The 24,169-nt window shown below is 39.8% G+C and overlaps 4 protein-coding genes, 3 non-coding genes and 1 pseudogene across 10 annotated transcripts; 4 read left to right on the top strand and 4 right to left on the bottom strand.

The window, feature by feature from the left end:
* Positions 1-119: 119 nt before the first annotated feature.
* On the bottom strand, positions 120-1,362 carry W01G7.2 (annotated as a pseudogene). Its single transcript has 3 exons — positions 1,321-1,362; positions 527-1,066; positions 120-485 (listed from the first exon to the last, which is right to left on the bottom strand). Coding segments are annotated over exons 1-3 (948 nt in total).
* Positions 196-270, top strand: W01G7.6. The gene has a single exon (NR_051880.1). It is a non-coding gene; the product is annotated as an Unclassified non-coding RNA W01G7.6 (non-coding RNA).
* Positions 1,363-11,433: 10,071 nt separating the features above from the next.
* On the top strand, positions 11,434-14,925 carry F01D5.10 (Carbohydrate sulfotransferase). The gene is made up of 8 exons (NM_064539.2): positions 11,434-11,538; positions 11,806-12,077; positions 12,635-12,711; positions 13,301-13,443; positions 13,491-13,628; positions 13,688-13,825; positions 14,468-14,625; positions 14,669-14,925. Exons 2-8 carry the CDS (start codon positions 11,819-11,821, stop codon positions 14,797-14,799), a joined length of 1,044 nt encoding a protein of 347 aa, NP_496940.1. The 5' UTR covers positions 11,434-11,538; positions 11,806-11,818; the 3' UTR covers positions 14,800-14,925.
* F01D5.12 lies at positions 14,323-14,410 on the top strand. Its single transcript, NR_003406.2, has one exon. It is a non-coding gene; the product is annotated as a small nucleolar RNA F01D5.12 (small nucleolar RNA).
* Positions 14,324-14,411, bottom strand: F01D5.14. The gene has a single exon (NR_051879.1). It is a non-coding gene; the product is annotated as an Unclassified non-coding RNA F01D5.14 (non-coding RNA).
* Positions 14,926-15,798: 873 nt separating the features above from the next.
* cyp-37A1 (CYtochrome P450 family) lies at positions 15,799-18,938 on the top strand. Its single transcript, NM_064538.4, has 9 exons — positions 15,799-15,885; positions 16,068-16,164; positions 16,264-16,382; positions 16,431-16,616; positions 16,662-16,761; positions 17,412-17,707; positions 17,754-17,922; positions 17,972-18,106; positions 18,567-18,938. The coding sequence occupies exons 1-9, from the start codon at positions 15,805-15,807 to the stop codon at positions 18,908-18,910; spliced, it is 1,527 nt and encodes a 508-aa protein (NP_496939.2). The 5' UTR covers positions 15,799-15,804; the 3' UTR covers positions 18,911-18,938.
* On the bottom strand, positions 18,918-22,058 carry F01D5.8 (Serine aminopeptidase S33 domain-containing protein). 2 transcript variants are annotated; one of them, NM_064537.8, is made up of 7 exons: positions 21,972-22,058; positions 19,983-20,369; positions 19,750-19,871; positions 19,607-19,703; positions 19,390-19,559; positions 19,152-19,346; positions 18,918-19,107 (listed from the first exon to the last, which is right to left on the bottom strand). In NM_064537.8, exons 1-7 carry the CDS (start codon positions 21,987-21,989, stop codon positions 19,008-19,010), a joined length of 1,089 nt encoding a protein of 362 aa, NP_496938.2. In that variant the 5' UTR covers positions 21,990-22,058; the 3' UTR covers positions 18,918-19,007. The 2 variants fall into 2 exon arrangements, 1 of the variants encoding a protein (NP_496938.2); NR_131426.1 differs by having other exon boundaries at positions 19,008-19,107; positions 21,419-21,989.
* A 71-nt stretch (positions 22,059-22,129) lies between these two features.
* F01D5.7 (Serine aminopeptidase S33 domain-containing protein) lies at positions 22,130-24,105 on the bottom strand (the record flags this gene model as incomplete). 2 transcript variants are annotated; one of them, NM_001026896.2, is made up of 7 exons in its annotated part: positions 22,130-22,268; positions 22,320-22,514; positions 22,837-23,006; positions 23,056-23,152; positions 23,200-23,321; positions 23,394-23,738; positions 24,081-24,105. In NM_001026896.2, 7 exons carry the CDS (start codon positions 24,096-24,098, stop codon positions 22,187-22,189), a joined length of 1,029 nt encoding a protein of 342 aa, NP_001022067.1. In that variant the 3' UTR covers positions 22,130-22,186. The 2 variants fall into 2 exon arrangements, with proteins under 2 accessions (NP_001022067.1, NP_001022066.1); NM_001026895.3 differs by having other exon boundaries at positions 22,858-23,006; positions 24,081-24,098.
* Between the last annotated feature and the right edge of the window lie 64 nt (positions 24,106-24,169).

The following is a 24,169-nucleotide window of genomic DNA, read 5'->3' as shown; positions in this document are numbered from 1 at the left end:
TACTAAATTATTGGGGAAAAAATCAAGTTTTGGTCAAAATTTTTCAAAAACTTTTCGCCACAAGTTAAACTTCGGACAAAGTATTTATTACCCTTAGTAGTATTCTTACTAGATTCTTCTTACTCCGACTCCCTCTCCCAATCATACGGTGCATTGATGTCAACACCGGCGGTAGTACAAGCATCTGCGAGCAGCTTGTAGATGAACTGGTAGTCCACACGATCTTGATAGACTCTCGAGTCGATGTAGTCGAGGATCTTGTTGAGTTCACTACTCTGCTTGATTCCAGCAAAGAGTTTATCACGCTTTGTTGTCCGGCATGCTTGCTTCATTTTCAGAATCTCATTCCAGTCCTGGAGATCACGCCATGGAACATCTTTTGGAAGGATGAGGCCGAGCAGCGTGTAGAGCCAACTTTCACAGTCATCCTTGGGGCTCAGTTCAGTTTTTAGGTGGCTTGCAATCGATGCGAAACGAGAAATTCCCTAGAAACAATTTCACTAATAGAGTTAGATACTACGCTCACCTTGAACCCCACATTTCCTCTTCTTGCGGACTTCTGCTCATTGTTGGAGTTGACATACTTCCGCGCGAATATAAAGTTGAGAAGATAAATGTTATGCCGTTTGTCACCAAGTCCACATGCATAGTGACCAGTTCTCAGGTCACGATGAACGAATCCCTTCTTATGCAACTCTTCAATTGCCTGCTAACACTGGCGTGCTGCTCCGAGCCCAGTAGCAGATGAGAATACTTTATCAGCTCGTTCTTTTTTCAAATCAGCCAATGACTTTCCAACTTGTTGCAAAACCAAAAAACAGAAATGATCTCTGTCTTTTCTCCTGCGATCCACAATTTTCTGGAAGTGTTCACCGCCATCCACCGATTTCAAAACAGAAATCTCCATTCTCAGCTTTTCATTGCGTCTTATTTCTGTTTGTTCGATTTTCATTGTGAACGATTGCTTTTTTGCGATATCATTTACCAAGTACTCTCCAACAATAGTACCGTCAAAGAGTTGACTAAGTATCACGTATTTGGCTTCACGGCTTCTGATTATGGTTCCCTGAAAGACCACTTTATTGAGAACACAAAAATATGAGGCTACTAGCTAGGCGTGCAGGTAGGCAAAACGGCAAAGTAGCCAGAAGGCCTAGGTGGATGCATTGGTAAGTAAGTAGGTAGGCATATGTAGGGAGACGGGGAGGCTAAACACGCAGGCAGGCAGGCAATTTCAAGCAAGACGATAAGCTGGCACAAAGGAAGGATTACTTGTAAGACATTTTGAAGCTAAAGTGCCAACTTTCCAATAAAACTCACAGGCTTAAATTTGTCCTCTTCTTCCGATTCTGATTTAGTCATCTTTTTGGTTTTCAGAATAAATTGGCGAGTTAAAACTAAATAATGTTAAATATTTTTAATTTAAAATTTCATTTTTACATAGTTCTACATAAGTTCACGGCGTACATCAATTCATTTTAAAAAGCGTAAGCAAATCTAGGCAGAAATGTAGGCGTAGACAGGTACGGGAAGGCAAACATGGAGGTAGGACCAGTAGGCAGGCAGGCTAACAGCCACTTTTGTACCTACACAATAACTTCACTTTTTTAAAAATTACTGGTTTCAAAATTTTTCTTCAAAAATATTCCCCTCATTGATAACAGATAAAATGCCCTTGATAAAAACGTCTCAGAGAAAGCGAAATTAGGCTCCGCCTCTTTCTTACATCGTAAGTGGACAGGTTTCTGAGAGGAATTTTTTAGTTGGTGAGAATATGGATCAGATTTTGCAACTTTTTTATTCTTCAGTTTTTGACCGAAAAGTTACCAGCTTTCACTTAAACTTTTTTAAGACTTGAAAATTACGGATTTCCCATGTACATGGTGTTCTAGATAAGGCAAAATGTTCTAGATAAGGAAAAATTTTTAGCAAAAGGTGGATAAATTTTCGGTTGAGATATTAATTTTTTCTAACTACTCAAAAATATAGAGTTTTCGAAAATTGGAAAAATTCAGCAATTTGGTAATTTGCAGAAAAAATGCCTAAATTTGAAAATCTGACAATTCTTAGATAATGAGGGTTCTAGAAATTTTCGGAAATTGCCAAAATTATCAATTTAGTCATTTCCAGATAACTTACATTTTTTTTTTGGTAACTAGAGTTATAAGATAAGTTTGTCCAAAATTTCCGAAATTTTCTAAATGAAGTTTCCAAAAAATCAGAAATTTTGCAGGTAACTGGAGTTAAAGCATATGATAAAATCCCCAAAAAATGCTGAAATTTGCCGAAATTCAGAATTTCGGCAACTTTGACATTTTTTGGTAACTGGAGTTAAAAGTTAAAAGATAAGTTTGTCCAAAATTGCCCAAATTTTCTGAATAAAGTTTCCAAAAATTGCTGAAAAATGCCGAAAATTAAAAACTCAACAATTTTCTCGGTAACTGGAGTTAAGACACATGATAGAGTGTCCAAAAATTGCCGGATATTGCTGAAATTTCAAAGTTCAGCAACTCATAAATAGCAGAAGCTTTAGAATTAACTTTGCGGGGGTAACTAAAGTAGGAAAATATGAAATAGTTGCCGAAAAATGTGCCAATGCGAAAGATATTTAAAATTGGCAAATTTTATGAATTCGACTTTTTTGGGTTTTCAAGGCAAATGCTCTTTTACTACCTCATCTTTTACTACGTTGCTCTTTTACTACGGTTTACTCTTTTACTACGGCCGTATTTTTTACTACATTTTCTAATTTCGATTTTTTACTACGAAATGTATCTTTTACTACGGCCGTATTTTTTACTACATTTTCCAATTTCGATTTTTTACTACGAAATGTATCTTTTACTACGGTCGTATTTTTTACTACGGTTTCCGAATTTGATTTTTTACTACGATTAACGATTTTTTACTACCTAATGAAAAAAAGAATATCAAAAGTTGGAACTTGAAAGTTACCTTGTAGCAGATTTTAGGTATGATTACAATTTCATTCTGAAATCAACATGAAAGTTTCATAGCTGTGCTCTTTTTCCAACTATTAGGCACTAATCAGTTATTGTAGAAAAATTCTCAATCTGTCGTTTTTGAAAACATTCCTGTCAACTTTGTGATTTGGCATAATAATAAGAAACTCGACAAGTAGGGCTCTATATACCCACATATCTTTTCGGACAGAGGGAATGTGAAAAATTAATCAATCGCAAACTTGTTAAGCTTAAGATAAGGAACACTTTTCCCGTGCAAACTATTTGAAAAAAAAATCTGAATGGATCCAGATTCGAACCAGCAATGACTCTACTGAAGAGCGCGCGCTTTACCACTTCTTCAAACAGGCGAGTGGCGGCCGCGGTTCCAAGGAATATGTGAAACCAACCGAGCTGTACGAAGTAAGAAGCTTCCAATACTTTTTCAGATATTTAGTTCTGAAAACTTTGTCAACTCTCCTTATCAACAACTAAATGGTCCTTTTTGTAGTTATTTCTACTGGAAAAAAAGAATGTGCCTGTAAATAATATCCTGCGTATAAACGTTGTTGTCCAGTGAAAACCTTCCCTTGACCTGAAATTTATCTTGAAAACTACTTTTTTTGAGTGTATTTTTAAACATTCTACAAATTCCACTTAATAGCAGCTCGGGAACTTCTGTGATTCATCGAATAAGCTATTTTCAAAAAAAAATTGGCCCAAAATTTGTTTCTAAAAAACGGCCCCAATCTTGTTTTTTTCCAGTAATAAATGCAATCTGAATTTTTTCGAAATTATTTTTCGCATGGAATGTCCTGTTTTTGGGTTTCAAACGCACTTTTTTGTCAATTTTGCTTTTTAAAAATATGAAGTGTCGTCGAATAAAATGCACGGTACGCAAAAGTACGCAAACACCGACATGTACCGTACTCCGGAATTTTTTCAATTTCGATCGAATTCGATTTGCCAATAACGAAAACGACGAAAACATTACGTTTGAAGCCGGAAAATGGGATTTTGATACGAAAAATTATTTTAACATTTTAGGCCCAAAATTTAATTTCAAATGTTTCATTTCTGTATCTCGTATCAACATGCATGTACAATTTTCTAGAAATTTCAGGTCAAGGGAAGGTTTTCACTGGACAACAACGTTTATACGCAGGATATTATTTACAGGCACATTCTTTTTTTCCAGTAGAAATAACTACAAAAAGGACCATTTAGTTGTTGATAAGGAGAGTTGACAAAGTTTTCAGAACTAAATATCTGAAAAAGTAATGGAAGCTTCTTACTTCGTACAGCTCGGTTGGTTTCACATATTCCTTGGAACCGCGGCCGCCACTCGCCTGTTTGAAGAAGTGGTAAAGCGCGCGCTCTTCAGTAGAGTCATTGCTGGTTCGAATCTGGATCCATTCAGATTTTTTTTTCAAATAGTTTGCACGGGAAAAGTGTTCCTTATCTTAAGCTTAACAAGTTTGCGATTGATTAATTTTTCACATTCCCTCTGTCCGAAAAGATATGTGGGTATATAGAGCCCTTCAAAAGTTGGAAAAAGAGCACAGCTATGAAACTTTCATGTTGATTTCAGAATGAAATTGTAATTATACCTAAAATCTGCTACAAGGTAACTTTCAAATTCCAACTTTTGATATTCTTTTTTTCATTAGGTAGTAAAAAATCGTTAATCGTAGTAAAAAATCAAATTCGGAAACCGTAGTAAAAAATACGACCGTAGTAAAAGATACATTTCGTAGTAAAAAATCGAAATTGGAAAATGTAGTAAAAAATACGGCCGTAGTAAAAGATACATTTCGTAGTAAAAAATCGAAATTGGAAAATGTAGTAAAAAATACGGCCGTAGTAAAAGAGTAAACCGTAGTAAAAGAGCAACGTAGTAAAAGATGAGGTAGTAAAAGAGCATTTGCCGGTTTTCAAAACTAAAAAAAAAATCATAAAATCATACGGTTGATGAAAATTGCTGAATCTTTAAATTTGGCAAACTTTTAGGTGTCTAGAGTTTTAAAATTTGCCGAAAGTTGCCGAAAGTTGCCGAAAACCGGCAGCTCGGCAACATCAATTACCCATAATTTCCAATGATTAAATTACGTAACTCCACGTCGAAAATCAATCATTACGCGGCAAGCTTCATCCCTCGTGTTTCTCTACGTCTTCCAAATTTCCTCTCCCGATTTTCTTTCAATTGTTTGGGCGAAGAAAAATAAGAATAACGGTGTGTGTGTAGAAACAAGATAGAATCTCGTTTTGCCAAACGTTGAAAAAATGTCGGAGGAAAATTGAGTGGGAAGACCTCTTGGATAGGCATTTTATGGCTGATTTTTGAAGGCTTTCGCCGCTGATATCCTTATCTTTTATGGTTTTTTGTGGGGTTTTCGATCGATTTTTTATATTTTACTCTACTGAATTTAGATTTTTTTTTTCACAATTTTTGAATAATTGTTTTGTTTTCTTTTGATTTCCAGGGTACATTTTTTTTGAGTTTTTCTTTTTTCTGAATTCTTGTTTTTTGGCATTTTTTTCTCTCTTCCTCCCTCCCAGTTATTGTTTTTAAACTTATAAAATTCCTAAGCCTAAGCCTCAGCCTAAGCCCAAGCCTAAGCTTCAGCCAAATCTTAAGTCTAAGCCTAAGCCTAAGCCTAACCTCTTAAAAAGTTACAATAAGGTTTTTCCTTGCGCTTGGAGCGCAAAAGAAAAGAAAAAGAGCTATTTAGACTTAGGGTTCCCAACTGGAATAAAATATAGGAAATCCTTATGACACACTTAAGCCTAAGGGCCCGAAAAAAAAACTAGGATGCCCAACTGGAATAAAATATTGGAAATCCTTATGACACACCGGCGGTATGGCGCGGCTTAAGCCTAAATAGCCACTTTTATCAAAATACATTTGAGCTCGTCTTGCGTTTTACTTTGACTTCTCAGGCAACTCAAAAGTAATCTGTGGATATTTTTCAGTAATCTAAATGAAAACTATACATTACTGAGAAACTTGGAGATTTCGTAATATTTTCTACATATTTGCGAGCAACCTTTGGGGATATTTTTTCTTAGTGAAGTTATAGAATGCCATTATTCAAATTCCTATCTCATGGGAAGAAAAGTTCAAATTCTGTACCTGCGTATATTTTTTTATAACTCCGTTCTTCCCACAAGAAAGGCCTTCTTCCCATAAGATAGGAATTCAAATATCCGCAGTATTCATAGGTACAGAATTTGAATCTTTTTTCACATGAGATAAACATTTTATATCGATCAAATTAACTCTCAAGTAAAGTGGGACCTTTGATGAATATAATCACTCTGATGATATCTAATTCCGATGATTAATCGATTTTTCTTTCTCTCACACTTATGAACTAAAAATGAATACTAAATTAAGGCGTGATATTCTAAGGTGTGATAGCATATGATATTTATTTTTAAATTTAAATAAAGTTTTTTTTTAAATTTTTGCTAAAGAACGAATAGTTTACAACCGCCTCGCTCAAATGTATTTTGATAAAAGTGGCTATTTAGGCTTAAGCCGCGCCATACCGCCGGTGTGCCATAAGGATTTCCAATATTTTATTCCAGTTGGGCATCCTAGTCTTTTTTTCGGGCCCTTAGGCTTAAGTGTGTCATAAGGATTTCCTATATTTTATTCCAGTTGGGAACCCTAAGTCTAAATAGCTCTTTTTCTTTTCTTTTGCGCTCCAAGCGCAAGGAAAACCCTTATTGTAACTTTTTAAGAGGGTTTCATATATTTTATTAAAATCGGGGCGAAGCCCTGATTTTAAATCCATATTGTTTTTGTTTTTGTCTTCCACTATCCCTGCAAATAGGAAAGAGAATGTGTTCTTTCTGATGAAGTAAAAATCATCATAAAATCATGAAAACTGAGAGCAGGAGGTAATATTTGAATATATTGGGTCGTAAATGTGTGTCTCTCTGTGGGTGGGGTGGCGATGTGTTGGCAGCCAACCCTTCAACGAACTGTATCTCCCGCCTGTATCTCCCTTCAAAGTGAGATTTTTATTTGAAAATTAAAATAATAATTGTCAACCCCTCAATTGCAACCAATGTACAGTCTCATATACGTTACCTCCTTTCTTGCAGGAAGAAAGGTGGATATTATAGACTGTTTTACAACCTATTGAGGGACCTCTTACAAAAACAAATGTGATGATGCTGTCGATTGTTCTTCGATATGTCGTAAAATATACATATCTGATCCTGTAACAGTAATTAGAGACCATATTTACAGCCAGCCTACATGCATCACTGTGGAGACTCTGTGGAGAGGGAGGAGGCAAGAGAAAGGGGAGGCAAGAGGGGGCGGGCGGGCACTGCTGAACCTTGAAAGCGCCGTAGCTCCGCTCACAATTGGAATTGAAAAATGAAAATATATATTTGAAGTCAGCGTTAAAAGGAGAATATGATAGCATTTGAAATTTTGGAAATTGGTAAAGAATGAAAAAAAAAAGCCTCTGGAGCATGGCCTGAAGCCCACAACTTCAGGAACGGGGCTCGAGGAACTTATGGCCAAAAACTTTTTGTTTGTCTCGCTTCTCATAGCAAAAATAATAAGATTTAAAACATAAAATTGATTATCCAACAAAAAACTGGTCCAGGAAAAGAGGGAAACTGAAAATTCGAGGTCAAAAATTAAATAAACTAAAATCGTGGAAAATGGTCGTAGAGAGCTGTGCTTTCAGCTTGCATTCGGTATGCACTAATTACGAATTTAACATAAAATCCCATTCGGTAGTGGAAAATTTTTTATTTTTCCAGCAAAAACCTCATTTTTTTGACAACATTTTTTCTGGCTCGATTTTCAGAATGAAAAAATAACTTTTTTGGAATAAATTTTACTTTAAAATGTAGCCAGAAGCTTACTCTACAATACTTTCACCTCAAAACCCAAGATTTGTAAAAGAGAACAGCGCACGAAGCGGTGGTTTGAGGATTGCGCCCAAAAAAACAAAGGGGGGAACATGCAATTTTCGCTTTCACACTAAAGAGCCCACTTCTATAGCTTAAAAAAGTCGTAGAATTTTTTCAAAATACACGTTGAAAAGAGCTCGTCGAGTTGTATACACCCCTAAAAAATCGTGAAATAATCTCAAATATTCGAATTTTCCTTCAATTAAAACCACCAGAAAATGAGGAAAAATAGCGATTTTTGAGTTTCACTCAAAATATCTCGGCTCAAAGAGCTCCAATCTTTCTGAAATAAAAAATACAGAGGTGGGGCAAGCTTTTTGAAGAGACAGCAAAAAACCGCATCAAAATCCATCCACCCACCGTCAAGTTACACGCGCGTTTTCAAAGTGGAATTTTTTTGTCGACAAAAAGGGGCGGAGCGAGGGTCACTTTTGTCGGATTTTGAAGCTTAATATCTCGGCTCCTGTAAATCGAAATTGGCTCAAAATTCACAAGAAACCTTATCCTGCTACCTTCCTGCTGTCATTAAATTTTCGTGAGCTTAGGGAGAAAACTGACAAAACGCCAAACTTTCAAATTTTAAAAAACAGTTGAGGGTCATTTTGAAAACACCTTAAGCTCCATAACTCGGCGAGTTTTAATGGAATCAATTTGAAATTTTACACGAAAGCTTCTTGGTGGTCTATACGCCTCTGTGTAAAATTTCGCTTTGATCGGCCAACGGGAACCCTTTGAAAAATGAAAAAAACGCTGTAATCCTAACCCTAAAAGCTGACGCTCCCCCACTGACGCCAAGCCTAAGCCTAAGCCTAAGCCTAAACCTAAGCCTAATATAAGTCTAAATCTGAACCTAAGCCTAAGCCTAAGCCTACGCCTAAGTCCTACAATTTGCAGACTTTGGCGAAGGTTTTAAAATTTGGCAATATATCCTCGGCAATTCCCGACAGCTTCTTCCCCAAGTTTGGGCCTTTTCAGCTTCTTAACCAACTCTTGCCAACTTCTAACCCAGAGTACGGCCAAGTCTTACCCAACTTCAACAATTCTAGCGTAAACTCCCTCGCCCGTGTCTTGCCCAAGTCTTAGCCAAGTCTTGCCAACTTCTTACCCAAGTTTGCAGATGTAAAGAACGAACAAGATTCCGAAATCCCGCACGCGCAATGTTTAGCGTAAATCGAGATTTTGTCTTTTGAGTAATTTGTATCTAAAACAGAGGAATTTCGATGTAATTGAAAGAATTCACAAGAAAACTTGTCCCTTCAAAGGCAAATTCTCAATATTTTTCTCTGATGGCTAACATTGTTAAAAAATGTACGAACAAAGTTTGCTTTTTATTGCCATTTTGTCTAATAAACCGTGTAATTTATCTAAAAATAAAAATAAAAGTTATCTTCAGGATAATTCTTCTCCTAGTCAGTCCAATAGTCAAATAATAGTCAGTCATACCAATGCATCAAATTTTGAATTTTTCTAAAACCGAACTGTTTCTTTGAAATGTAAACTTTTAAAAAATTGAAAGACAAGAAACAAACATGAATTACAGTAATTCTGTAAATTCTGTACTTAGGATCATTAGGGAGCACACTTGAAAACAAATGAAATAAGGTATGTGAGAATACCGTATCAATCCGATATGTCTGGTACTTCCTCAAAAATATCTATCAGAATATGAGTACGATAGTGTGCATCTTTTCGCGCGACCATCATGGCTCAGCAGGTAAGACTTCGGCACAACGGGAAATGAGATCAAAGTTCAACACACAGGTATAAATTGGGTAAGGAATAGGCAAAACTTGGGTAAGACTTGGGTAAGACTAGGGCGACGCCTCGGGACGACGAGGCAGTCGACGACTTTTTTCATTTTTGAGGCGGCGCCCAACTTTTGCCCAAGGTTTACCCAAGTCTTGGCAACTCCTTATAAATGTTTTTATTTTTTGGGCAAGGCTTGGGTAAGAAGTTGCGAAGCCTTGGGTAGGAAGCTGGCGGCAAACGCCGAGTCATAGCGGAAATTTTTCGGAAATTTTAAAATAATTTTATCATTTTTCGTTGCTTTTTTCAAACCTCTCGGCAACTTTTGTCATTTTCCAGAAATATTTCAAAAATTTCCGGCAAATATTTTACTTTTCAAACGACTATAGTTAGTCAGATAGTTGGTAAGTTTTTTGGCAGTTGTTGGAATTTTTTGAAAAGTTCGAGACAAAATTTGAAATTTCAGCTGAAAATTGGTATTGTTTTTCAAAATTTTGAACCGTCATTACTTTTTTTTGGATACATTTTCCGAACGCCAAGCTTTCCCAATTTTAAGTTGCATAAATCCCCAGAAAAATTCTCCTCCAGCTTCATTTCCCTCCCTAACCGAAACCCAATAGTCCTTGGCAAATCCACCAAAACGCGCAATCAAACACAGACCTACAGCTTTTCCTTATTCACCGCCGCCGCTGCCGAACCCCCGCAAAAAATATGGGAAATTGAGAAGAGATTTAGACAAACACACACACACACCAAAAATGATGCGCAGAATAAAAAAAAAGAGGGAGAGCGAATTGGCAAAAAACTTGAAACACCTAGACGTTTTACGTAATACCCTACACATTAACTACACATTGTCAGGGGAGTAGTTTTATGGTTCTGTTTTTCTGATGCGGTGGGGGGGGGGGGGGGGGGTCCTGCCTACCTACCTGACTGTCTGTTAACATGCTTGAAAAGCAACCTATACTTGCCTCAAGCCCTCACGCCTGCCTACTACCAAAGTCTTGCCTTTATTTCTGTATACTTCAAATTATTCTATATGTACAGTTGACGCCATAATTTAGAAAATAGGTGGTAGGCAGGTGCGCAGGCATGAAGTAGGTATAATATTTCTGCCTCTGATCATCTCCACATAATCACCAACTTCTTTTTATCCTTGTCATAAGGCCCAATGATTAGCGATTTGATACGCCACTTGGCTTTTCCAAAAAATTTACAATTTTCTGTTTAAATCCCCGGGTATCTGAAATTCCTGCCTTTTTCCAATATTTTTGTTTTCTCGATTTTCAAAAATTTCCACATTTTCTCATCTCAGACATCTGCCTGTAAATTCCTGACTTTTAGCCAGTCTTATCTATTTGAAAATCGTCACCTTTGTGATCTTCGTCATTCGTTTTTGCGCCCATGCATTTTTTTTGGAAAGATGTAAATTTCGCTTCCACCTATCGCTTACTGTGTAACTTTGAAAGCTCGCTAGTTTGAAACTATGTATTCTGCGTGCTGAGAATCCCTAACAGTACTCCTTCCCTCAAAGTTCCATTGTACTTCAACAATACCCCTACAGTAATCTTCCAATTCTCTTACAGTAATCATACAGTACCCCAACACTAACCATGCAGAACTGCTACAGTAACCCTACACTATTTCCACAGTAACCATACAGTACTCCTACAGTATTACCGGTACAGAGAGTGTAGATAGTTAGAGAGTGACAGACATCCGGGACCCAATGGGGCGGGGCGCGCGGAAGAGACGATTTGTGTCGATTTACGAACTTTTCCTCATTGTCATCATTTCGTAAATCGAGACAAATCGTCTCTTCCGCGCGCCCCGCCCCATTGGGTCCCGGATGTCTGTCACTCTCTAACTATCTACACTCTCTGTACCGGTAATAATCCTCCAGTTTTCTTACAGTAATCTTACAGTACCCTCACAGTAATCTTACAGTATTCTCACAATAATCCTACAATACTCTTACAGTAGTTCTGAATTACTCCTACATTAGTTCTACATGACTCCTACAGTAATCCTACATTACCCATACACTAACCATATACATTACTTCTACAGTAACCATACAATACTCTTACAGTAACCCTGCAGTACCCCTACGGGGCACCTACAGTAATCTTACAGTAATCCTATTTTCTTTAAGGATACCTATCAAAATGGTAAAAAAGCACAAACACGAGTGCCAAAAACCTCCGCCGCTCCCAACAACACCTCCACCACCTCCAGTCGGGGAGCTCCCAACACAGTACAAGAGGATGTCCTCAACCTTACAGCACGTGCAGCCACCTCGACGTTCGAACCACGCATATTTATTGGTACCATTTGTCATCACAGTCGGGCTCATGTGGTTCGCATATTCACAATGGAAGAATCCGCCGCAAGCTCAACTGCAACCATCTGTGGTTACTGATAGGTGTGAGTTGTTTGGTTTAAATTAATAGTGTCAACTACAGTACTCCTATAGTAACCCTATGCAGTAAACCTTAGTACAGTTGTCAACTATAGTACTTTTACAATACCCATACAGTAAACCTAGTGTAGTAATCCCGAGTACATTAGTCAGCAACAGTACTCCTACGGTAACCCTATACAGTAATACTCAGTACTCCTACAGCAACCCCGTAAGGTAAACCCTAGTACAGTACGCCCACATTCATTGTACAGTAATTGTGCCTAGCAAACACTAGTAACTACAGTACTCCTACAGTAACCCTATATAGTAATCCCAAGTACAGTACCACTACAGTAACCCTGTCACAAGTACTATAATCAATTTATGCTAACCTCCTCGAAACAAATTCCTGATGATTGATCAAGCCCGTATTAGGCGAAATCGAAATTTTCTCAAATTAGCTGAAATTTCCTAATTTCCCTCTCCCTTTTACGGTTTAAAATTTTTGATCACCAAACCACAGAAACACTACAAACAAAACCGGGGACAAAATTGCAAAAAAAAAAATCAATTTTTTCAGACAGACCTCGAGTCGCCTGGATGTCGGACCTCATCAAATCCCTGCCACCATTTGCGCAGGGGTATCGGGCTGAGAAGGTAAGGCGCAGATAAACATTGGACAAAAGTCGCCCGCTACCGCCCCCGCTACCGCCCCGCTATCGCCCCGCTACCGCCCCGCTATCGCCCCGCTACCGCCCCGCTACCGCCCCGCTACCGCCCCGCTACCGCCCCGCTACCGCCCACTGACACCCCGCTACCGCCCCGCTACAGCCCCGCTACCGCCCCGCTACCGCCCCGCTACCGCCCCGCTACCGCCCCGCTACCGCCCACTGACACCCCGCTACCGCCCACTGACACCCCGCTACCGCCCGCTACCGCCCCGTTACAGCCCCGCTACCGCCCACTGGCACCCCGCTACCGCCCGCTACCGCCCACTGACACCCCGCTACCGCCCACTGACACCCCGCTACCGCCCACTGACACCCCGCTACCGCCCGCTACCGCCCCGCTATAGCTCCGCTACCGCCCACTGGCACCCCCGCTACCGCCCGCTACCGCCCACTGACACCCCGCTACCGCTCTGCTGACCGAAATACTTTAAATGCGCATATCTCGGCGGAGATTAAAGGTAACAAAAATTTGTCAACTGACAAAATATTCCAAAATTTTCAAATTAAATTTTCAGTTTGTCCCAAAGTACAAACTATCGGGATGCACCATAAACGGAAACTTTCCCGAAATGAATACAGCCATATTTTGCTATTTGTACAATTCAACGCTATACACTTCGGCGAATAAGACAATTTCTCAGGATATTGGAGAAACTGGGTAAGAATTTTATAAGTTATCTAGGTGCTCTACAATTAGAGATTCAGATTATGCTCCAAAATCGCTGAATTCAATATGAACGACTGGAAGCTGTGGGATAAAATTAATGACGATTTTCGAAGGATTGTATTTATTCAGCATCCGTTGGAACGATTTGTTAGGTCATATAAGAAGTTGTGTAAAATGTGAGTTTTATTGATTTTTACGAAAAAAAAATCAATAATTATCGATTTTTTTTTTGCAGTGAGCGAAAATGCTTCAACTGCCAGGACAATCTCAGTTGCTTCATGCGGAAATTGTTGAAGCAGCACGAAAAAACAGCGGAGGGGCTTGCAGGACCAGTCAGGACGTTTATCACAAATCATTTCAGCCCTCAGACTTGGTAAGTACGGTATTTTGAAAAAAGTCGGGAATGCAAGCGCGCTCCATTGCAAATTAGCTGAAAATTTGGAAAATTGGCTTTAAAATCGATTTTTAAGTTGAAAGATTAGAAAAATAGCTGGAAAATGAAGAGAAACGTTCAAAAAATATGTAAAATATTTTAAATTTAAAGAAAAAGTAAAATATTAGTGCACTTTTGGAGAAAAACTACTAAAATTTCATCAAAAATTCGTAATTTTTTATTGTTTCCCGTCCAAAAAGGTTTTATTCTCACTTTTTATGCCAATAAAAAACCAAAATTTGTACTGAAAATACCAAAAAACCACATTTTTAACATCAATAAATGCAATTTCCCCTTTAAATCACCTCCCCCACGCTGCGTTTCCTCCTACCACACGCTCTCTCCCCGCAGCGTCCACGTAAAACATAGCGCGCCGCGGAACCCGCAAGTTGTCCGCCGCGTCGGTTTATTACGTTCGCGAGCCTTCTTTCTTTAATCACGTCTGGTGAGGATGAAAACAGGACAGGTTTCGCTAAAATATTACCGAATGCCAATATGTCGAGACACCTTGGCTGTCTGAGGACGTTTTAATAATAAATTTTGGAAGTTAGCTTTTTAGCAAAGTGTGTTTATTATTTCCAGGAATTGCCATTTCAATCGGGAGTTTCAAAAGATTCGTACAGTGAAGATTGGCGGGAATCAAACTGAACGGGCGGAGTTCTCCGATAACCTGAATGAAATCCTTGGGGAGCAGGGAGTTGCTCAAGAGGTTCAGCGGATTATTAAGGAGGAAGTTTTGAGTAGGTTTTTTAGTCTGAAGCGTCCGAAAATCCTGATTTTCAGAAATTCCCCTGGAGCTCTCACCGGACGAACGTGAGCTCGCCGTAGCCATAAAACGAGATCATGACGATCTTTACCGACTATTCCGTTATCTGTACGAACACGACTTTATCGTGTTTGGATACCCATTTTAAACAAGTTCTCAAAAAAAAAAAAAACCAAAAGCAGCTGACATTTCACGGGTTCCCCATTTCCATACTTTTTGCGTTGTTGTTCCATCGATTTCTGGTGCTTTTCCTCAATAAATGATTCGAATTTTGAATTTTAAGGTTTATTTCTTATCAAAAATGACATAATCACTATCAATGTTTGTGTTGTGCTGTGTGGGCTTTTTCAAAACGTTTGGGAATTTGATTTTTACAAATAGTTCAGGTTTACTATTCTAAAGTGCAACACGGTTTTGCAGAAGATCAACATTTTTGCAGAATTTTTTGCGGAGGTTTTTTAATGATGTAGAAATTTTAAATTACTGTAATTTTGTTCATTTTTGAGGTTTAGCAAATGCGCTCTAATGCAAAATTTTGAAATTTTTGTTAAAACCCCAGCTACTTGAGACTGTTGTAGTTTTTTAAAATTCAATTTTTAGCACTTTGCTAATTTTCAAATTTTTTTAAAATCAACTAATAGACAATTTCAAGTACTACAATTAGTTAAAAATTAATGGCCAAACTAGATATTTCTAAATTTTTTAAAATCGTAGATCAAAAATGCTCACGGAGCAAAATGCTCCTCCCAGTACTGTAGCCAAGTGTCTAGCCAAACAAAATAAGGAATCAGTTTGAAAATCAACTGATATTATCAGTTGACATGTGCACATTTTTCTCTATTAAATTACCACTATACTACACTTTTTTTCCGTTTTTAAGGAAATTTTTTGATATGCATTAATTCACAGAGGTTCAGTATTTTGAGTGTAGTTGAAAAAAACAAAATTTTTTCAGTATGAAAATTTCAGTTTTTAATTAAAAAAAATGAAATAAAATTTTTTTGAAATTTTTTTCAGATTTTTTCCAAAAAATTTATTTAGTTTTTTTTTTTTAACTTTTTGAATATTTTAACATAAAAACTCTTCAATTTCACTGTTATATTATATGGTTAATTTTAATTTTTAAATATAATTTTAAAATTTTCAGAAAAAAATGGGGATCGCTGTGTACCTCCTTGCTTTGGTGGTAATATATGTTGTGTTTAATTTGAGTAAAATTTTGAAATTTGTGAAGGTAAGTACATTCTTATTAAAGAACATAAATTTGAAAAAAAAAATTCAAAAAATTTCAAAAATTTCCAAAAGAAATTTTTTTTTGAAAAATATCCAAAAATTTTTTTCCACTTTTTCAAAGATCGAAATTTCAAAAATATCCTTAAAAGTATGTATAAAAACCGTAATAAACATTTTTTTCAGGAAAGAATGCGGCTCTACCATCTTATGTCCAAAATCGATGGTCCTCTGGCTTTACCCCTGCTAGGCACAACTTTTCAGTTCAAAATGGATCCAGTTGGTGAGGTTTTTTTTTAAATTTGTTCAAAAAACTACAGAATTTTATTCTAGAATTTGAATCACCGAAACAAAAAAAAATGTTTTAAAAACAAATTTCCAGAATTCGCGCTTCAACTCTACAACTGGGGATTGGAGTACTCCACAAAAGGCTCATCCTTAGCTGCTTTCTGGATGGGACCATACCCAATGGTCATCGTTTTGACACCTGAAGCTAATAAGGTACAAACCCGTAATATGTCGGGCGCACAAAATTTTCACATTTTTCAGAAAGTTCTCGAAAGCAATGCCCTGATCAACAAGAGTAGTGAATATGACATTTTCCTTCCGTGGCTCGGAACGGGGCTTCTCCTGGCGAGCGGTGAGAAATGGAGAGGTCGGCGAAAGATGATGACCCCATCGTTTCATTTCAATGTTCTTATCGATTTTCAAGTGGTTTTCAATAGTCAAAGCATGGTATGTTATACCGAAAAGCAGGAGTTTGCAAATTGGGATTTTCAGATTTTGCTAGAACAAATCGAAAATGCCGCCAAGAAAACTGATGATAGCACAATTGACGCATTCCCTTACATTAAGAGATGTGCTTTGGATATTATTTGTGGTAAGTAGTACAGTATTAGTACAGTACCCCTACAGTACCCCTACGGTACTCTCGCCAAAAAACGACAGTACTCCTACAGTTCCCATGTAGTGTGTATCTCTACAGTATCACTCCAGTAATTTTGCACTAATTCTGCAGACCCAACAGTACCTCATACAATACCCCTACAGTATCCCTCCCAACGGTACCTATACAATACCCCTAAAGTACTTCTACAGTAAACCTATAGTCCCCTCCACAGTCCCCCTACAGTATCCCTACGGTACCCACGCCCCGTACCCATAAAATAATTCTACAGTACTCCTACAGTTCCCCTACAATGTTCCTACACTGACCCTATAAAACCCATACAGTAATCCTACAATACCGCTCCGGTACCCCTACAGTACCACTACAGTTCTCCTGTGGTACCTCTACAGTAAACCTACAGCAACCCCCCCCCTCAGAGTAATCCTACAATACCCCTAGTCCTCTACTGTACCCTTACGGACTCCCTCTAATCCCCTTCTAATCCCTGTACAGTACCTATACAGCACCCCAACAGTGCTCCTACAGTTCCCCTGTAGCACCTATACAGTACCCCTACCGCACTACTACAAAACTTGAGACATTTCTACAGTACGCCTACAGTACCCCCTAACACATTCCAGAAACTGCAATGGGAACCACCGTAAGCGCCCAAACGAATCACACACATCCGTACGTGGTGGCTGTCAACGAGATGAACAGTCTCGCGTTCAAATACCAGCGGATGCCATGGCTATGGATCAAACCGATCCGACAACTGATTGGTTATGAGGCGGATTTTCAACGGAATTTGGATATTGTCACAAGCTTTACCAAGAAAGTTATCGACCGCAAGTTGAGAGAGCACGATGAGACTGATGGCATGGTTGTTGTGGAGGAGGAGAGCAAGAAGAAGGCGTTTTTGGATATGTTGATTGAGGTGAGGCTTGTATTTTTGAGACGCAGCCGACATTTACCAGTTTCAGAAAAAAGAGGAAGGTGGCCTAGGATACGAAGACATTCGGGAGGAAGTCGACACCTTCATGTTCGAAGGCCATGACACCACCTCGGCAGGCATTGGATGGTCCCTGTGGTGCCTTGCAAATTGCCCAGAGTATCAGAAAAAGTGCCATGAGGAGTTGGATGAGATTTTCGGTGAGGAATTTGACAGCTTCAATGAAAAAAAATAGGCCAAAATTTTAAGAGGGGACAAGCAGAGAATGCAGTGTCGAGGACTTGAAAAAAATGAAATATTTGGAAAAATGCGTGAAGGAAGCGTTGAGAATGCGGCCATCAGTACCGCAAATGGCGAGGTCGGTGGAGGAGGAAGTGGAAATTGGTAGGTATACGGTAGGTATACGGTAGGCAATCCTTAAAAGGCTTTTAAGGTTATTGTATGGATACAATTCTGTGTAAGTATTATATTTCGATGCACCATACTGAGATTACTGTAGGGAAGAAGTATGATAGACTAGGGTTGGGCGGCAAACAATTTTTTCCGGCAAATCGGGAAACCGGCAAATTACCGATCTGCCGAAAATTTTTGGCAAATTGTGGTTTTGCAGTTTTTTTTGGAAATAAAAAAAATTCAAAAAGGCACAGTTTTAAGTGTTTCCGTCTTATAAAAAATCCCACAAAAACTGCCGGCAAATTGCCAATTTGCCGAAAATGAAAATTTTTGGCAAACTGGCAAACCGGCAATTTGCCGAAGGGAAATTGCCGCCCAAGCCTGTGTTTGACTACTGTAGTTTATCTTAACTACTGTACTCCAACATATCCTCTAAAACTAACTATTCCAGACGGCAAAATCCTGCCCAAGGGCTGCTCCGTGATGATATCCCCTGCATTCATCCAGAACAACCCTCGAACCTTCCCGAACCACGAAGTCTTCGACCCCGAAAGATTCAACGAGGATGAGATCTCCAAGCGCCATGCGTATGCGTACATTCCTTTCAGTGCGGGACCCCGTAACTGCATCGGGCAAAAGTTCGCAATGCAGGAGGAGAAAACTGTGATCTCTTGGGTCTTGCGACGATTTCATATTCACACCGATATTGGGCTACTGGAGAATATGCCATTGCCCGAGACGATCACGAGACCCTCTTTGGGATTTCCACTCAAGTTTACTGTTCGGCAGCAGTGATATAACATTTAATAAAGTTTTTCTAAATATTCATAGTACACGTCTTTATCGATTTTCAGACAATTATACACATACACGTAAAGAAAGAAAACAATTCCTATTCATTTTCCGTTCGCTTCGATGACAATTGTTGTTGTTGCTGTGACGAGTCGACTTCAGCGCTACGGCAGCTCACGAGGGTCTCGTTACGAAGGAAGCTAAATTTTTCAGTTTAACGGAACATCCCAAGAGAAAATATTACTTTGCAATACGAGTGAAGACATGGATATACTTCCCGCTGAGAATGGTGTGATGGTTTGCGCCGTGGACGATGAGCGGGGGAACCGGATTTTTGAGCTTTTCGTAGAGAGCCAGACCATGTGACAGGGGGATCACCTCATCAACATCTCCGTGACAAATCAGGACACGAGTGTCGATGTTATTGATTTTGTCGAAGCTGAAACAAAAGGCTGCAGAAAGCCGGACAACATAAGACCTACCTTTTGAAAGAATCCGCCCAGCATGTGTCCGGCTTATCCGGTTTACTGGAGAAAAGTCTGAGCCCGCTGGTGAACGGAGCAATCAGCACAACTCCAGCCAGTCTATCCGGATTGGTAGCTGCCAGGTCGACTGCTGCAGTCGTTCCGATACTGTACCCCATCACGACGATCTGAAATTATTCTTCTTATTCTGAGAGAGCATCTACCTACTAGGCACCTTCTTATCCGGTCTCATCTCCAAAATCTTTTCATAAACTGCTCTCACATCGGCGTACACGTTCTTTTCGCCTTGAGTCCCCGAGGAGAAGCCGTATCTGGAAAATTAAATGTGATTATCATTAGAGCAAGTTTGCAGCTGACCCAGAATAGTCAAATGCATATAAGTCAGTCTCAAAAACGTTCGCATAGGTGACAAAGTTCATGGAGTTTGGTTGAAGGAAGCCTCCGAGATCTGAAGAGTTCGGCTGGCAGAATAGGACAACCTGGAAGCAGACAATTGGGAATCCAGTGGTTCATGCTCTTAGCAGCGGACATTTTATGGGTTTGTGGTACGAGCAGCAGCCGACACGTCCCGGACCGCTACCCAAACTAACCTGTTCAGCAACCGCAGGATTACTGGAGTAGCTATCCGGCGTGCACTTGACGCAGACCAGATCATTATTATTGGCGGTCTTCACCGAGAACACCTCAACATCCTGCTCGGGATGCACATAGTCTGCACCATTGTTGATGTTTCTGACGACCATCTGCATCGGCTCGTCCTTACACGCGCGAATATTCTTGAATCGTTTCTCGGGATCCGACTTGAGCACTATCCGGTAGGTCATGCCCTTCTCGGGCGGGTGGAATGCGAGTTTTCGAGTGATTACTGACGGGACGGGTGGACATGCCACGTAGCAGATGAGACCGCATGCGCGGAGCACGTCGAGGAAGACGTCACAGCATCCGGGCGGGTTTTCGGCTGCGGCGATGGGATCACGCTGAAATAAAATTGGTTATTGTCGGAGAATAACTGGTTTTGTTTTGCAGCTGACTATTCGCGAGTTTGATGTGCTAGTAGAAAAGTTTTGCTAACCCGCAAGTTGCCGGCTGCTAACTATGGCAACCGGAAACTCGTTGGGCTGGCTCGCAGCCAACACTTCACTGGAACCTTATCGTGTCGGCCGCTCATAGTGGCACCTATCACTTTAATCTCTTCAAACTTCTAAGTTAGTGACTGTATAAAGCGAAAGCAGTGCGGGTTGTACAGAACTCTCTGTACTCTCTTGATTCTTAAATTATTATTATCTTTGTAATGGCTTTACTACAGTAAGCCACATTATTGTATTATTACACACCCCATCCACTTGATTGTTTATATTACAATCTCTTTCCTTCCCGCCATCACATAACTCCGCCCCGCCCCCTGACCCCAAGGCAGCAGATGCCCACTTTCATTCTTACCATTCCAATCTTACAGTGCGAGTGACCCTTGCACAACTAAACACCCCCCAACTCTTTTCCCAATTCTTTTGTATTTTCTTTTCTTTATAATTATTCAATAAACATCAACCACACAATCCACTGAATTGCCTTCAGCACACGGGTCACCGAAAATTTCAGTGTTTGATATGGTGCAGCCGACAGATTACAGGCGCCTTAGCAGTTGGAGCAAAAATAGTGATAACAACCGACACCTCAGGGGTACGACTAGGGCTTTATGCGACCGACAATTTCCGAGTTGAGCAGCCGACACTTAACAAGCCTCACATATTTTCACCTACCACTTTAACCTCTTCACATTTCTCCGGCGGCGGCTCGACGAGGAAAATGCGCGACGAGTGTGGAGAAATCAGGATTGAAAATTAGTTTTGAACAAAAAAAAAAAGGAAAAATGAATTTAAAATTAACATGCACTCCTCCAACTCATGAAGCCCTTCCGGTCGAAATAGATAGAGCACAAGGGACAGAGAAATGATGATAGAGCCGGGGTTTTCCTCCCCGCACACACACGCTACTTCGTCACATAACTAATGCATTAGAAACTCACCCTGAAAACTTTGAAAACTTCCGTCCCGGATGGAAAGACTTGATAGCTTTTTGCTGGTTTGTCCGAAATTTTTGCGACGATTTTTTCGACTAGAATGTGGAAATAATTTGAAAATTATTACACCAAATTATGCATACTGTGTATGACTCAGAAAATCGATGCGAAATTATCATTTCCATTTCCCCACCACCTCTCTCATATTTCCCAACAACGCAAACACATTATCAGTCACATTATCATTCAGCGATTTTTGTTTGCTTTCAAAAAGGGGAAAGCAATATACGGAAAATTTACAGTGCAGTAGGCACATCGCGAGTTTGAAATGTGTGAAAGCAGCCGACGTCTAAAAGGCCTTTGGAAAATATAGCAGCCGACGCTCTACAGGTCCAAAAAAGACAAGACCGCGAGTTATAAAAGTGAGATAACGCCCGACTTCTAACAGGCTATAGGAGAAGAGCGCAGCTGACACTTTGCGGGTCCAAATGCAAGATAGCGGCCGACACTCTCCAGGCACAACGCAGCCGACATCTACGGGGTAAAAAGCACCACTAACCTGTACACCACGTGGCATTGTGACAAAGAAGAACAAGGAATGAACGGTTGTTTTGTAGGAAAAGAAGAGTAGGAAATAAACAATTTTGTGTAACAATCATTTTGGAAAATCTTTGTACGTGGAGAAAACAATGTTGGCGAAAAAATGATGAGAAAAGGTCACGGAGACTACTATTTATTAACTATAAGTAAACAAAAAATCATAAAAATTACTATTCATTCATGTTTGAATTTCTTCGACGAGGACGACTCGATTTGATTGGCTCGGCAGCTCAGAAGGGTCTCGTTCCGCATGAAGCTGGAAATGGGTACTGTAGTTTAAAGGAACATTGTGGAAATCAAGTGTTACCTTGCAATTCTAGTAAAGACTTCAATATACTCTCCGCTAATGATTGAATGATGATTGGCGCCATGGACGATCAGTGGTGGCACTGGGTTTTTGAGATTTTCATAGAGAGCCATTCCATGAGTCATTGGGATGCGTTGATCATGGTCTCCATGGCAGATGAGCACTCGGGTGTTGATGTGGCAGATTTTGTCAATGCTGAAAGTATGGGTACATAGAAAATCAAGATGATTTGCAAGCAGCCGACACCTAACGGTCTAACAGAGTAGTAGCAGCTGATGGCTAACTGTTTTTATTTTGGGAGCGCTAGCAGCCGACACCTAACGGTTTTGAACGCATGAAAGATAGCAGCAGACGCTTTGCAAGCTTTAGTAAACCAGCGACCGACACCTCACGACTTAAAACTAGAGATAACTAGCAGAAGATTCCTGACGGTTTTAACTTGGCAGTATTTGCAGTTGACATCTAAATAACGGCTTTATCCGTTCTAGTACTAGCAGCGGACACATAACAGGTCTACCTGAGAAAAGAGTCTCCCCACCAAGTCGTTTCCTTGTCAGGATTGTTGCAGAACATCCTCAGTGCACTGGTCAACGGAGCAATCAGCACAACTCCAACTAGTCTATCCGGATTTGAAGCTGCCAAGTCTACCGCTGCAGTCGTTCCGATACTGTATCCAATTACTACAATCTGAAATTATCTTTCTCTAATAATCTCGGACATTCCTGATCCTAGCTACCTTCTTATCCGGTCTGGTCTTCAAAATATGTTCATATACCGCTCTCACATCGGCGTACATGTTCTTCTCGCTCTGGGTGCCCGAGGAAAAGCCGTATCTAGAAAACGAACAATGATTATTCATAGAGCGCGATTGCACTCTTACCCTGAATAGTCGAAGGCGTATACATCCGTTTCGAACAAGTTAGCAAACGTGGAAAAGTTCATGGAGTTGGGCTGAAGGAAGCTTCCAAGATCGGCAGAGCTGGATTGGCAGAAGAGTACGACCTGGAAGCAACCGACGATTTATGGTAATTTTTAAAATTGTGGCCGACATTATCTCTGCAGGTTATGACTAACCTGATTCGCGACCTCTGGATTCTTGGAATAGCAATTCGGGGAGCACTTAACACACACAAGATGACTGTCTTCAGATGTTGTAACCGAGAACACTTTCACCTCAGGATGCACACGATCCCTAACCACCAGCTGAACAGGCTCGTCATGACAATCACGAACACTTTCCAGATCCTTCTCCGGATCAGATTTCAGCTCGATCCGATAGGTGGCTCCTTTGTCTGGCGGGTGGAATGCCAATTTCCGGATGATTTCCGATGGGATGGGTGGGCATGCGACGTAGCATAGAAGGCCAATGGAGCGGACGATCTCATGGAGCTGGTCACAGATTCCGGGGGAAGGTTCGTCCTGGAAATTATTGATTTTTAAAACCAGACATCTGATGGGTTCCAAAGAAGATGCTATAAGTTTTGGCAAAGCCCCGATTAGTTTGGCAGCCGACACCTCGCGAGTTTAAAATTTAAACTGAAATCATCTTGAGACCGCCTAAAACTTGCAACCGACTCGAGCAGCCGACACTTTATGGGACATTATGGACCCGAATTATTTTTAGCAAAGAAAAAAAACAATTTTAATGTGAAAAAAGATTTGTATTATGAAATTGAGAATTTCCCAAAAATAGCAGCCGACAACTCGTGGGACTAAGCATGACTCAAGCAGCCAACAAATACCGACTGAAAATTAACTTACCTCTTCGAGACGTAGCATGACGAGATGGGAAACGAAATTAAACGATGATTGAAAAAAGTGTTGTTTTTGTTTTGTGAGCAAGTGTAAAT

This window comes from Caenorhabditis elegans, chromosome II (genome assembly GCF_000002985.6).
Source record: "Caenorhabditis elegans chromosome II".
Lineage (NCBI taxonomy): Eukaryota > Metazoa > Nematoda > Chromadorea > Rhabditida > Rhabditidae > Caenorhabditis > Caenorhabditis elegans.
Note: the sequence above shows the minus strand (reverse complement) of the source record. Positions and strands in the feature narration are given on the sequence as shown.

Bases quoted from the DNA above. Each gene is read 5' to 3' on its own strand.
- F01D5.10 (NM_064539.2), top strand. From the start codon at position 11,819: ATGGTAAAAAAGCACAAACACGAGTGCCAAAAACCTCCGCCGCTCCCA. The intron at 13,629-13,687 runs GTGAGTTTTATT...TTTTTTTTGCAG, and splicing joins TATAAGAAGTTGTGTAAAAT to TGAGCGAAAATGCTTCAACT. The intron at 14,626-14,668 runs GTAGGTTTTTTA...CCTGATTTTCAG, and splicing joins TATTAAGGAGGAAGTTTTGA to AAATTCCCCTGGAGCTCTCA.
- cyp-37A1 (NM_064538.4), top strand. From the start codon at position 15,805: ATGGGGATCGCTGTGTACCTCCTTGCTTTGGTGGTAATATATGTTGTG. The intron at 16,762-17,411 runs GTAAGTAGTACA...AACACATTCCAG, and splicing joins TGCTTTGGATATTATTTGTG to AAACTGCAATGGGAACCACC. The intron at 18,107-18,566 runs GTAGGTATACGG...TAACTATTCCAG, and splicing joins GGAGGAGGAAGTGGAAATTG to ACGGCAAAATCCTGCCCAAG.
- F01D5.8 (NM_064537.8), bottom strand. The intron at 19,560-19,606 runs GTGCCTAGTAGG...GAATAATTTCAG, and splicing joins AGATGAGACCGGATAAGAAG to ATCGTCGTGATGGGGTACAG. The intron at 19,347-19,389 runs GTAGGTCTTATG...CTTTTGTTTCAG, and splicing joins TGGGCGGATTCTTTCAAAAG to CTTCGACAAAATCAATAACA.